This window comes from Cryptotermes secundus, unplaced genomic scaffold (genome assembly GCF_002891405.2).
Source record: "Cryptotermes secundus unplaced genomic scaffold, Csec_1.0 scaffold101, whole genome shotgun sequence".
Lineage (NCBI taxonomy): Eukaryota > Metazoa > Arthropoda > Insecta > Blattodea > Kalotermitidae > Cryptotermes > Cryptotermes secundus.
The window spans coordinates 705567-720002 of record NW_019720704.1 but is presented as its reverse complement, the minus strand read 5'-3'; the positions used below and the strand labels follow the sequence as shown (position 1 = coordinate 720002).

General features: G+C 39.1%; 1 protein-coding gene across 5 annotated transcripts in view; it reads right to left on the bottom strand.

Annotated features, from left to right (window-relative positions):
* LOC111870922 (vacuolar protein sorting-associated protein 13D) overlaps positions 1-14436 on the bottom strand; it is a 232195-nt gene that overhangs the window by 74671 nt on the left and 143088 nt on the right. For all 5 annotated transcript variants that reach the window (XM_023863569.2, XM_023863598.2, XM_023863561.2 and 2 more), the window contains exons 42-48: positions 13551-13727; positions 12627-12761; positions 12409-12512; positions 11151-11293; positions 7375-7528; positions 5112-5334; positions 522-729 (exon numbers count right to left, since the gene is read on the bottom strand). In XM_023863569.2, the coding sequence (XP_023719337.1) occupies positions 522-729; positions 5112-5334; positions 7375-7528; positions 11151-11293; positions 12409-12512; positions 12627-12761; positions 13551-13727 (1144 nt within the window). The remainder of the gene's footprint in view (positions 1-521; positions 730-5111; positions 5335-7374; positions 7529-11150; positions 11294-12408; positions 12513-12626; positions 12762-13550; positions 13728-14436) is intronic.

Here is a 14436-nt window from a genome sequence, read left to right as displayed (position 1 = left end):
TATTTTCTTATACAGCAGGTATACCATATTTCTGATGAAGATATCACTTAAGCGGTTTCACTTAGGGAGAAAGTCTCCACTGAAAACTGAAATTTAATCAAACCTGCTAGTGAATATTGAGAACACTGCATTTTTTTTTGGGGGGGGGTTATATCTTTGCAGCCAGAATGTTCACATTCAAGCACCAACTTACGATGGATGAATTATCAAATTACCAAATATTAATTAAATCTGTCAAACCATTCACATGCTAATGAGGTGCTCATACATGTAGAAAGACAGATACAATTCCAAAATCCAATTTTTCATGTTCAGGGGTGCTGAAAACATGTGAATCTGACTCAAGACTGAGTTTTTCACTTTGACAACACTTTCTCATATCATATAATGAACATATTAGAAATTAAAAAGTGAAATATGAAAAAATTAGAAGGCAGAGGTGACAACAAGTATGTAAACACATTCATTTGTGACAGACAAATTTTCTTCAGAATCAAGAGCACTTATTTCAGTAATGCCACCTGTGTAAGTGATGCAGACTGTCCAGGTTTGATACGGCCTGCAGAGCCTGATGGCGCATCCTTCACAGCATAGTGCAGATCATATGGCAACAGATTAACAACTGTGATGGGACTCAGAAGGGTGATTGTGTGTGCAGGCTGCACCCACTTGTATGCAGATGTAACACGCTCATAAGGAAAGTGTTCACGGTGAATGGCAGCACAGAATCTGGAACACCAGAAACATCAGTACCATGTTACAGAAGAAACTGCTGTTTGTCCTCTTTGGTGCCTGCCCACCTTAGCAAGGGTGTATAACTCATTTATGAGGTGGGGGCACCCACACGACAGATTCTGTTACCCCCGGCGATAGGGAAGTCATGAAAATAATGATCACAGAGGGAACCTACCCTAATGTGGGCTTTCAAAATTCAATAATGACCACTGTTATCTCAGCAGACAATGGCTTTGTAACCAGTGGTTACTGGCATGTGTAGCCTATCTCTTACAATCTGACTTACTACTGTTGCACAAATATCCATAACCAAGATTGAGGGTTAAATACCAGAAATAAAATAAAGGGGAAACAATGAATATTCAACAGGTTGTTCTCATAACAAGCAGGAATGAATGAAACTTTATCCCAATTAAATTTACTAGTATTTATGCTACAGACAATTAAGAATACATCAATACATGTACTAATCTAGAACTTCTTTCTCTGTTACTGCCTGATGGATAAAAATGAAAGCACTATATTTCTGAGACATTTATACTTTTGAGTTTGCTTTCACACGCCCTAACTTGTCATTGCAAGAATGCTTACATCTGAACCATGCTTAATGTGACGAGACATGATGGTTACCAGGCAATAGGATTTTCACAAATGAGTGGACCATCTTGCAGATCTATCTCAGCATGTCAAATTACCTTGAACACGTTAATCCTGTCAAAATCACTCATATTTAAAAGTCTGTATAAACAGTATTATGTTACGGTTATCCAAGTGGTAACACCCACTTCAAACAATGACTTCATTAGCTTCAAATCAAAAGCAAGCTCAAATAATTTGTTCAGCATTAAAAAGAATAAGTTGAATGATTTAGTGTGGTGAAAATAATGCAACTGACTTCAGAAGAATGGCAGAAGAGAATTCATTTGGTAGAGATAAGTGTACCAGAGAGCAAACAAATCTGCAAACAGATCCAAGTGGGGATCAAATTCTGAACCTACTTCTACAAGTTTGCTTCTTAACCTTTAAGAGCCGAGTGACGCCATATGGCGTCATCAAAATAAAGTCAAGGGGACGAATGATGCCATATGTCGTCGCGCAGTCCACGCGTGCGGCCGACTTTTTAAAATCTTATTTTAAGTTATAAATTCTTTTTCTACTTACATGAGTTTTGGTCACCAGCTTTATAAGTTGTCTCTCTTCCCACCTGCATCGTCTAACGGACTGTTGGCTTCATGTGGAAATCTTGGAAACATCCGGAAATCCAGTGTCCGACATCGCACTTCACGCACTTTGTCCAGACAGTTATTCGTTTCCCACGCGAAAAGCACACACGACACCTCAATTGCGAAGTACAGGAAGTTGGCCAGTGATGTGGTTTGGCCTCCTATAATCGAGATATCTCCGATAAAATGGCAGGGGTTCGACCCCTGGACCGTTGATGGCGAGGTGGACCCCTTCCAGCATGTTCCACACAAGAGCGAGACGAAATTCTCTTTGTGACAACAGGATGTAACTGTTCAGATCCAGGAGACGGAAAAATAGTTTATTTGTCCATTTCCAGGTTCGACGACAGATGCTATAACTGTTTGCCACAGTTTGCCCACAGGTCCACCTGAATAATTATTCACACTTCTCTTGCCATGCTGGTATGGTGGTCCCCAGGTTGCCGACCAAGATGATGGTTCTTCGTCGAAATCAACCGCCAGTGATGTTGTTTGAGCTCCTCTAATCGAGGTATCTCCAATGAAACGGCAGGGGTTCGACCCCTGGTCCGTTGAGGGCGAAGTGGACCCCTTCCAGCATGTTCCGCACAAGAGCAAGACGAAATTCTTTGTGTGACAACAGGATGTAACTGTTCTGATCCAGGAGATGGAAAAATAGTTTATTTGTCCATTTCCAGGTTCGACGACAGATGCTATAACTGTTTGCCACAGTTTGCCCACAGCTCCACCTGAATAATTATTCACACTCCTCTTGCCACGCTGGTTTGGTGTTCCCCAGGTTGCCGACGAAAATGATGGTTCTTTATCGACTTCAATTTCTGATTCACTTTCTTCCTCGCAACTCTCAGAGTCATCGTTACAAGCAGTCTGAATCGGTGTCATTTATAATGTCAATGTCAGCGTCATCCAAATACGAGGCCATGGTGGACAGCTAAACACAATGCTAGCCTTGAACGTTCTGACACTGCTCGGCTATATTTCAAAACAGACTACTTCTTGTTTGGTATATATGAGATAAAACAGTCAGTGTTTCTGCGAACGAGTAGACATCGCCCACACTCGTTCATACCAAGGAACCTAACGCACTGGAGAATGAGGAACGCAAGCATAAACTTCCACCCCTGTTGCCATGTAAGCCATAGTTAGAGCATGATGTCACCAGCAGGCATTCAGACTGCAGAAATGTTTTGTGCAGGAACTATATGCATTTTTGTGCACAGACGTTCAAAATTGAGGGGAAAAATTTTTGTTGGCATCAGTGTAAAAATTTTTAGACATTTTAAAATCGGTAAATTACAATAACTGATTCTATATTCTTTCTAGATAAAAGCAGCGTTTATTTCGTTTGTTTATCACAAAAATTGTAGAAATCACAGCATTTGGAGTAACATGATTACAATTTTTATTACTCTACAGTGGCAGGCATTTAAATTAAATCCGTCCCGCTACCACTACCGGAATTTAAATGGCCGTCTCTTAAAGGTTAATATAGCACTAAATGTGGATATGAACTGTAAAGCATGTGGAAGATTGGGTATTTTATAACTATGAATCATCTGGTAAAGTAGGGTTGCCAGATTTTGTATAATAAAAAAAGGAGTGATGTCTCGTTGCTTGTTTATAACGACATTTTTCACAACTAATAGGCTATAAAATACACATAATCAACATACTACATAACTTACAAAATGCTACTACACATCTGTATTACATAGGCCTACTACACATTTATAGAACAAAACAAATATTATGTAGACCTATTACATATTTATAGAATGCACAAAATATTACCTAGCACACATTTGTAGAACACACAAATATTAAATACTACATATTTATAACTTTCAAGGGCTGGTCGATCAGATTCTGTTAATTGTATTTCACTGAACTCTTAGCACTTTTGTATTGTGCATGTTGCCTCAGGTCACTTTGTCCACCGTGCGAAATACTAAAATCCTTCCTACACAACGTACAAAATGCCCAGTTCTCATCTGGTCCCGGCTTAACCCACGAAAACACATCTTCCCATTTCTTAAGATATATTTGATTATGTTTGGCCTGGAATTTCAACTTCTTCCGTGGAGGAGTCTTTGATGGGTCTTCTTCGCCCTCAAACATTTTTGCTAACTTGACACTGACTTTCTAGCGAAGATTGAATGGATTAAAATTACACTATCACCAACAACCTCTGCTTGGTTAGAACCTCAAGTGTTGCCAACATTCACGAAATGCAACATAATGAAAGAAACTATAACAATGTAATTTTCCAAGGATTACAGAAATTTTATGATAATATTTAACCCATGAAATATAATTCGCAATGGTCTTAAATAAAAAAACGGAGAATTATTCACTCTGGGTAAACAATAAAAGGAGGAACAAAATTTGGGTGAAAAAACGGAAGAATCCGGGGAAAACGGGGTATCTGGGAACCCTATGGTAAAGGCATCCAGAACTGAATGAGATGTGGTACGGAAAATTATGCATTATGAAATTTATGCAATGTTAGACAAAGTAGTTGATACCTTTTAAAAGCAGTAACATGTCCCTTGCCTCAGACTGAGGAAAATGACAAAACTCCTCAATCAACAGATCCAGTTCCTGGACCAAGATCCAAACCTGTGACCTTTCAGAGATAATGCAGGGATGCCAGTCACCATAATATTGTCACGTGATGGAGTGACTACACACAGGTTTTGGACTGATGAGCAGACTTATTGCACTCTCTGATACAGTATGTGACTACACTTTACAGTTCACTATTACACATACGGATAAGTGTTCACAGTCACATCTTCACTGCTGTTGCTTGGTAGTGGCTTTCAATAGAAGACATTTCCCTTCCTCTGGGCTCCTGAATGGTCCCTGATCTCAGTTACCAGCTTCTGACAGCAACAGTTTGCAATGACTGAACCGAAGCACTTCTCTGACTAACTACAACTGCCACCTGGTCCTAGTTATAACATCTTGGCACAGACCATATAGAACACATTGCCTCCCATTACTGGCACAGAAACATGCTTGTTTGCTGAGCCATTGCTTATTTCATGGTCGCTGCCTAGCAATGCGTCTACATGCCACATTATGATATTTTGTGTTATATAAAAAAAAAAAGCAGCCAAAAATTAGTTACAAGAGAATCTTTAGACTAACCTGAAACACTGATCTCTACTGCTAATACACATCCTCAGTTCCTCCACAGTTTCTCCAGGCCGAGAGACATGACTCCACACAATGTGCTTATTACAGAATACATAGCCCTGGCCAGCAGGTTGCGATCGATCAACAGGCCTCACCCACAAGTAGGACATGACATAGGACAGTGGAACGGGCAGTGATCCACCTGGAGCAACTTTTATATACTTCGTCCCCGTCTCTACCAAATAAAAAAATATATTTTAATGATTAACTGCATCAACTGAAAATGTACTGCAATGTTTCTGTCTTGTATCTTAATACAGCAAAGCATACGACTGCAATACAAAGCTTTGTCTGCTTCCACCCCCAAACTAAACAAAGATACATTAGAAGGTCTTTCTTATCTAATTTATTTAATGTTGAAAAGTTTCTGTTTACCTTCTAGCCACTAATGTGCCAGCTTTATGAATTACATGACAGTTTCAAGCAGTGATATTCAAGACATGGAATAAAAAAGAAAATAAAACCATTTGTACAGATAGACAGACTACAGATGATTTCATGACAGTACATCAACTGTAGTGGTTACATGCCAAAATATACAAGGCAACTGGATTTAGTAAACTTGAAAGGATGGGGGGGAAAACGTTTAATATCTCCATCCGTGTCTGGTTGGGATTCAAACAAAATGCCTCCCAAATACAAACCATAAGCATTACTGCTCCATCCAGCTTGCTTCATACTATTGCAGAAGCTAAGTGCAGAGCATGGGAAGGGGGGGGGGGTGTTGATGTTCTGATCACCCAGGCCAGGCAACAGTTCCTGTGGTGCAGGGAATCCTGACCCAGTGAGCATATAGAGCATATGTCTAGTCTGGGTAGCAGGAAACAGTCCTTCCTTCTTTGTAACATCATCCCTCAGCTATTGCCAACCAACACAGAAATGATGCCTTCCTTCCACTTTCTGATGAGCATGATGGGCAAAAACCAAGGGCTGTCTGACTCCTCAGTTACCCCCCATCTTCTCATGTCTTTCAGCATCTAGTCCACCGCAGTCTGACTCGCTAACACAAGTCTATGAGGGGGCTGATGGATCTGATGGGTGTTACTGGTATCATTGTGGTTGAGCTTCAGTCTGCAGCCAGACAAGTCCAAGATTTGGAGATGATAAATCACTGAATTTCAGGAAATATTTGCAACAGAGACAAACAGACATGGTAGAGCTGACAGAATTTACCAATTCATCAACATGAATGATTGCCTGAGAACGTTCTCAGTGTACGTGTGTACAACAGCAGCTGCGAAGCCTCAGAAGTGGGGCAGTCCAGTTACAAACATAGTGCAAATGTGCGTGTGTGTGTTTGTGGATACAGGCATGAAGCAGTAAGTGCTGTGGGTCATTAGTCAGTCAGTTCAGTCTGGCAATGAATCAGTTTTTGAGTAGTCAGAATAGTTAAGTCATGTGGCAATTCAGTTCAATGTCGCAGACAAGAATTTAGTTCACAGCAGTGCAGACAGGAGACAAAAGAAGAAAACACTGCAGTAACTGAGCAGTGGCATTACACTGGTAACAAGCAGCTGTGAGTGGTGGGACAATATCTGCTCCACATATTGACATATTCTGCAACATTATCACTATTCTAGGTTTTCCTCCTAATTCTGATGATACGTTTCAGTGGTCAGTTTGTGACCATATGTTGTGGTCATCATTTCAGTGGCTTTGCCAAGTAAATGCCACTGCCTGCTGATTATTTTTATAACTTCTTGAAAAAATATAGTATTAGGTAGCAATAAAACAGCTGCAATTTCCTGGATAGGAAAAAGATTGTACAACTTTCTGACTGCAGAGTGTTAGTGCTCCCTGGGAGCTCCAAAATATTCAGTACTAGATTATGAATTATAGCTCTTCTGTATGTGAAATCATAAATGCATCAAAATTTGGTCCAAAAGGCTGAAGGGATGTGGCCACTTGACACACCTAGGCATTGATGTGAGGATAATATTAAAATGGATGTAAAAGTAATAGGGTAGGATGGATTGAACAGGATTCATCTCGCTCATGATACAGTCCAATGGCAAGCTCTTGTAAAAATGGCAATAAATCATTGCATACCATAAAAGGCAGAGAATTTCTTTGAGCAGCTGAAGGACTAATAGCTTGTTAAGGGCTCTGCTCCATGGAACATTCAAGCATGTAAAAAGCTGTTTGCTTTAGTAAGTTCCTGGGAACAATCTGGTAGCTGCTCCATAATGTGATAACATTCATTTTCTTACATTACCTCCAGGATGAATGAGTGTGTTCTCAAGCTTCACTTCCACTGTCTCTGGGAGCTGATTGGTGAGAATGAGTGATGACCTCACTGTCACTAATTTCCGTGCTGAACCCTCCAGTGTAACTTCAAACACAATTCTGCCTTCAGGCAGATTGAGGTTCTGAAAACAGAAAATATGCATTCCAAGTAATCACATTATTTTACATGAGACAAGAAATTAAAAGCTTTATTTCAGTGATGTTTAACACTTGCACTCTGGCACGTTGACAGCTTTTCACCATAAGTCTATTTATGTTTATTAACTCATGGTTTATTAAACGATGTCAAAGCTCAAAGTATACACCATTAAATGTTTTGATGATTACCGAAGGTGTTGGACAGGGTGTTTGAACATAGGAGGTAAAATGGCAACCATTGCTTCATACAAAATCATGTAAATCTTGAAGGAGGAGGAGGAGGAGGAGGAGGAGGAGGAGGAGGAGAAAGGTACCAAGGAGGAAGAAGAGGCACTATGAGAATAATAAAGTTAAACATAAAGAACACTTAACAAGCCAAAATCAGACCAAGAAATTTTATAAAGAAATTAACAGAATACGGATGAATGGACAGATAATTAGTCAGAAGAAAGAAAGGTTAAAGAGATGGCATGAGTACTTACAAATCTACTGAAAACTCAAGAATCAGAGTTAAGCACAGACAATGGTGTGTAGTTGTGCAACTATGGTGAGGAAACAATAAGCCACCACCAACAGCAGAAGAGGTTCAAAATTGAAAGAAAGCTGAATAATAATAAATCCCGTGTGTTAAATAATTTACAGTCAGTACTATTGAAATATGGTGGTAAAGAAATGGTTAATAACCTACATGATATCGTTTGTCAAATATGGTTAATGGAAGGGATCCCTAGAGATTGGCACACACGTATCATCTGTGAAACAAATAAAACAGGAGACCTAAAGGAATGCCATAACTATAGAGGGATAAGTCTTCCAAATATGGCTCATAAAGTGTTACCAAATATTTTATGAGAATTTCACCACATGCAGAAAATGCTATCAGACGTTATCAACATGAGCTTCGAAAGGACAGGTCTACTGTAGAGCAAATCATTTCATTGAGATAGATAATGGGAAAAGCTAAAGAGTTTGAAGTGATATCGTACTATCTGTTTGGGGACATTAAGTCTGTGTATGATGCAATAAATAGACAACAGTTATATTACGCAATGGGTGAACTGAAAATTCCCAGTAAATTCCATGTTAGAACATGGTCAGATTTATCAGCTGCAGTAACATCTCTGTCTTAGATGAGTTGATGCACTGCCCTGTCCTCTTTTTTAATATTGCACTGGACAAAACTGTAGGAGATTCTGAACACAAACTAGTGAATGGTACAATACTTCATACGTCTGTCCAGATACTTGAATCGGCAGATGATACAGACATCACAGCAACAAGAATGGGATCAAGAATAAATTAAGAAAAACAAAACATATGATTACAAGTGGAAATATAGCTCTCAGTAACTATATGTTTGGAGTAGTACAGACATATCTAGGATCACTCTACACATTCACTTCCTGCTTTAATGCAACAAAAGTGGCATTCACTCAACCAGTAGGAACATACATACTGAGGGGGCAAATAACAGCAGCACACCAATGTTCATATGAGTAAATAAAACAACATAAAAACATGACACTGCAAAAGGAAAACAGTGTGGAAAAGGATAAGGAGTTATGTTCTCAAATATATTTTAGAGTGGATGAAAATGCAATAGCACTGAAATATTTTGGCTTAGGATCTAGTGCAGTGTGATGATTTCAGAAAGTGCACAAATGCCTGAGGAGTAAGGCCAAAACATGTCGCACTTGACTGTAATTTCAATGTTATTTTAAATTAATGAGAGCGTGTGAACAAAGTTGCATTAAAGATGGAAATGAATTTGTAGAATGATATATCAATGCAACAGAATGCTGAAATACTGTAATATCTAGGATCCTCTGTCAGTTGTAATAACAACAGTAGTTAGGAAATTAAGAAATTAATTTCGATTGCTTAAATGCTTTTATAGTTATGGAGCAAATTAAAGTCATATGTACTCACATGTAAAAGTAAAATCATGTTATACAAGACATTAATTAGGCCAGTCCTAATATACACATCAGAAACATGGGTATTATCTGTATTTTATGAAAAATCTCCTGGTATCTTTGAGAGAAAAGTGTCTGAGAGCCATATATGGTCCAGTCAAAGAAAACAATGAATGGAGAATTGGGTACAATTATAAACTGTATGCTTTGCAAGAGGACATGGATATCATAACCTTTATAAAAGTGGGTATGTGGAAATGGGTTGGTCATGCTGTTCAGATGGCCCAGCACTGACTGGCGAAAGAAATTCTTAATGCCAAACCAAAAGGCAGAAGAATGGGAGGAAGGCCTTAACTGAGATGGGAAGATAGAGTGGACAATGACATTAAAGCTCTGGGGGAAAGAAACTGGGAAAAGAGCAAGGAATAGACAAATGTGGCAGAATCTTCTAAGGAAGGCTATGGATCTGCTGCTGCAGATCTGGTCCCCTTCTTGCACGTGTTTTCCACAAGACAAAATTACAAAAAAAAAAAAACTGTTATTCTTCTCTCCAGCCATGCCACAGGCCAAAAAGAGGACGTACAGGGAAGACATAGCTGCAGTCCACAAATAAAACCAAAAGTCATCACATCCTACAAGTTTATGGGTGGCATCAACCCTTCAGACATGAAGCTGTATAATTATTTGGATGAAAGATGGACAGTGCATTATTGGAAAAAGGTAGCTTTCAACATCACAGCCAAGATGGTGCTGAACAGCTACTTTCACTATAAGGAAAACTACAGAGAGCCTGGCAAACTGAAAACCAGGTACAATTACACTGTGCCATAATTGCAAGCTTAGGGAGATCAGTGACTGGTACTGAAGGTCAATGTTCGAGCAGATGAGCCACAGGGACCACAAGGATTCAGAAAACTCCCTAAAACAAAAGAGCCCCAGGGCACTGTCAGCAACAGAAAGGGGAGGAGGCAGAAACCCAGAACATTATGCACCAGATACATTAAGGGGTTCCATGGAGCATGCTTCCCTAAACACACGTGCTAACTGCGAAAGGTATATACGCACTGCTTTACATAATGCAATTTAGTTCTGGACTAGATAGCTCTTCATGCATAAAATTTATATCAAAATTTACAGAAAAATATTCTCTTTCTTAAAGGCTTGGTGACAAGAAAAGAAGACCAAAGAGAGACCTTTACTCTTTGCTTAATTATGTTAATTTTAAATTTCTATATAACTTTCAGTTTTATTTTTTTCTTCAAATTATTTATAGTGTTAGCACTTGTAGTTTTTTTTTTTGTTTAAATTGCTGTTTATATTGAACAAGTGTGAATTTTTCATGTGTCTTTGATCAAAACTGTTTTTGACTAATTTTTGTAGTGGGACTTGTAAATTGAGCCAAATTAACCTGAATGTTTCAAACCACGTACTTGGAAAAGAGGATCAGTGTTACAGGGTTAAAAACACATCTTTACATTACACTTCAATAGATTTATCAAAAAACGCTCAATGTAGAAAAACATTTGTACATGACATAACATAATGCATCTGAGGCAGTCCTCAGTACAGTAAACATTTAATAAATATGGAAGAAATAACTGATGCCTTTTATGTGGCATAATATCTCTACCATTTATTAGCTCTATACACTGAAACAGAATGGTGTTGAACTGCAAACTTATGTACTCACCGCCCTGTACAGTTCTGGTAAGGCTTGTCTGAAATACACACCAACTCTGTCTATCGACACAGGACCAACAGATTTCCAGCCCTCCACTCGAACAGCAATCTGATGGCTCCTCAGCTTGTGTGTGTCACGATGCCGAGCCTTGTCTGTAAAATCATGGAATCTTCACCAATCTGAGTCCAACATACTAAAGAGAAGGGAAACGTGGGTATATAACTCAAAGCATTTCTGCATGGAAGGTTGCTTCTTACATCCAGACCAGGGATACAAATCTTTTCCCTTAAAATGGTGAAACTGAATATTGCAGCATGTAAACCTGTTACTAGGTAGTGACCACAAAACAAACAGGTTCCCACAACAAAGAGTTTACACACAACAATAGAGGAACTGTTGGACGCAGTGTTTTCTGCGTGGTCCGTGCTGAGATGTTATAATAGAGAAAAGTTTGAAAGTTCAGTCAGTTATGAAGTAAGTCTGTGAAGGGAAGACTAGGAGGTTGTTGTAAGATGGCTTCCAGCCTGGGAGTCAGTTGTAAGGGAGTCTGTGAAGAGAAGACTTAGTCAGTGCATTACAGAGCCATTATTAGAAGCAATTACCAGGGAATGACTGGTGAGGACACAGTACACCGAAAAGACTTAGCGTGTTCTGTAGTGAATTGTAAAGTGTGAAGATTAGCGACTGTGCTATAATTACGTGTAGACATGTGTCATGTGTTAAAGTGGTCAATAAATCCAGTCTCTGATCCAAACACTGTCTATAGTCATATGCCCTCATGAGACAATGTTTTACATACCTCCATTAAGAATATACTTGTTTTTACGATTCTGTATGAGAAGTATAAGTTATGGGGCACCAAGAGTAGATAATGAAATAATTACTTGAGATTTTTAACAGTAACAGTGGGGCTGCTTTTGTTCAAAAAAAGGCAATGAATTTTTACAAACCAATACAGAAAAAGAACATGCTATTTACAGTGAAACCCTGATTTAAGGGACCTGCCTTTTACATGTTCCTGCATTTGAGGCACATTTTGTCATCCATATGCATAACATATTATTTTCCTCTATTCAGCATTTCTCAGTTCAAGGGGTTTACCCACCTTTTATGTATAGAACTTCCTTCCTTCATTACTAGGATAGAGAGGAAAACCTAAACCCTCTCCTGCTGTTGCTAAAGTTTTTATGAACTCTTCTTTTTTATACACGCGCATTATGACCAGGCAACACCAAATATATGTACTAGTATGAACATATACACTCACCTCGACCTTCAAATGAGAACGGCACTGTGTCATCTGGAGCCACAGATGTCCAGATTTCATCCTGTTCAAGTGAAGAGTCTCTCCCATGTAAAGGATCAGAAATGCTGCAACATTTATTGACATGTACTTTATAATTCATGGAATAAAACATAAATCCCAACCTATGTATAGCAATGGGTAGGACAAACCATCTTCTACAATTATAAAGCAGTTCCCACCTGTCTGGTGATGTGATTAGTGTGGTAAACCAAATTCTTGAAGCTGTATCATTGTGTATTGCAAATGGGACAAATGGAGACCGCCGTCTGTATCCTGGTGGGCTTCCGATCAGCTTATTTGCTCCACAATCATATCTGAACAAGATTAACACAGAAACCAGATCTTAATGTACCAAAAATAATGACAAGTACAACTATTCAATTGCATTCTAAAAATTAATATTCATTTTCTCATATATGTAACTGATGTCTGCAAGAACAAAAGTGTTCCAAGCTGTGTGTGTGTCAGCTCCACTCTCTGCCTTTCACCAGTCACCAGTCATCATCTTTGTTACATTTTGTATTTAGAAATGTCACTACTGTTTATTTTGTTCTCCATCATGACTCACAAGCATGGTGTCACATTCAGTTACTATTGCCAAAACAGGTGCATATAAATCCAGTTAACTGATATTCAGATTCCTTCCCTTAAATTCAAGGAAAATTAATTTTACTGTAATGAATTTTAGATACTGTGTCCTGTGCTACCCAAGCAAGATACACCCTCAGGGTTTCAGATGGGGATGAGTTCCAGATAGGGAAGGCTGCTGGAAATATATCAAATATGCAGTCAGAAACAGCAAACAAGAGATATTCTTCAAGCTCTGGAGATAGATGATGGGCTAGGGATGCTTCAGAATAAAAGAGAGCATGTTACAGTGTCCCACACTTTGTGGGATCTCATAAAAATGAGAATGAATCTTCTGGTTACATGAAAAGAGGTGAATTTCTTGGGTAGCAAAGCGACTATGGGCTTCTGAAAAGGGAGTGCTTCATGGTATTATTCTCCTAGTTAGTTATTTAGTTCATTAGTTAGTTGGTTGGACAGTTAGTTTGTGATAGTGAATCCAGCTCATGTAGTACAGCATCTGATAAGACACTAACCTCTCACGAGGTGTGAGATTGTAGTAATCCTGAGTCCAGTTCTCCTTCACCATTTTATAAAGATCTACAAAAGTATCTGTTATGTTGACATTTAGAATATCCTCAGCTGAGATGTGTACCTGCAGACGGTTCCGACATAAGTCAGTAGACAAACTGTGTTCCCAGCTTACATCGCACCTGAAACACAAAAACACAAGTCCAGAGGAATTTAATACAACAAACATCAATATGTGGCAATGTCTGAATCTCAGTCTCACCAAAGGTTACTGCATACTTACAGAGGTGAAACCTCTGGGCTTAGGGCATAAAACTGTAACTGCAGTTATCTCAGATGTATACCTCCTCTGGATGAAAGTATATACATATTGTAACGTGTTTGCGTTACTGATCCCACTTCTGACACCAGTGTAACGTGTTTCGTTACTGAAGACGCCGTAGAGATGGTTAATTGGTTTATTTAACAATCTTCAAATAACGGCTACAATTAATTATCACAATATTACGGGTTTCCACACTTTACAAACCCTAGAACAAAATCTCTTAACACTCTCTTCGAGAGTCTTCACGTACTAATAATGCGGGAGCTATACAAGTCTCCCTGAATTACACACTCCGAGTATAACTGTACTACAGAACTCACTATGTCTGGAAAGCACACGAAAAGTCTTCCGCTCGCTGACTTCTTAAGTATCGCACACTCGCAGGCTGCTATGTTTCAACTCGGCGACTGTTACTTTATAACTGACTCGCAGGCACTGTGCAGCTCACTTATATAGCTGCAGTGCTTGCTTGTTGCATAATGAGTGCCACGTCATCCTGTTATGTCACCGCTGTTGACTCACCTTGCATAGTTACCAGGTTGCGGGGGCTCGGCTATCTTCGGCTC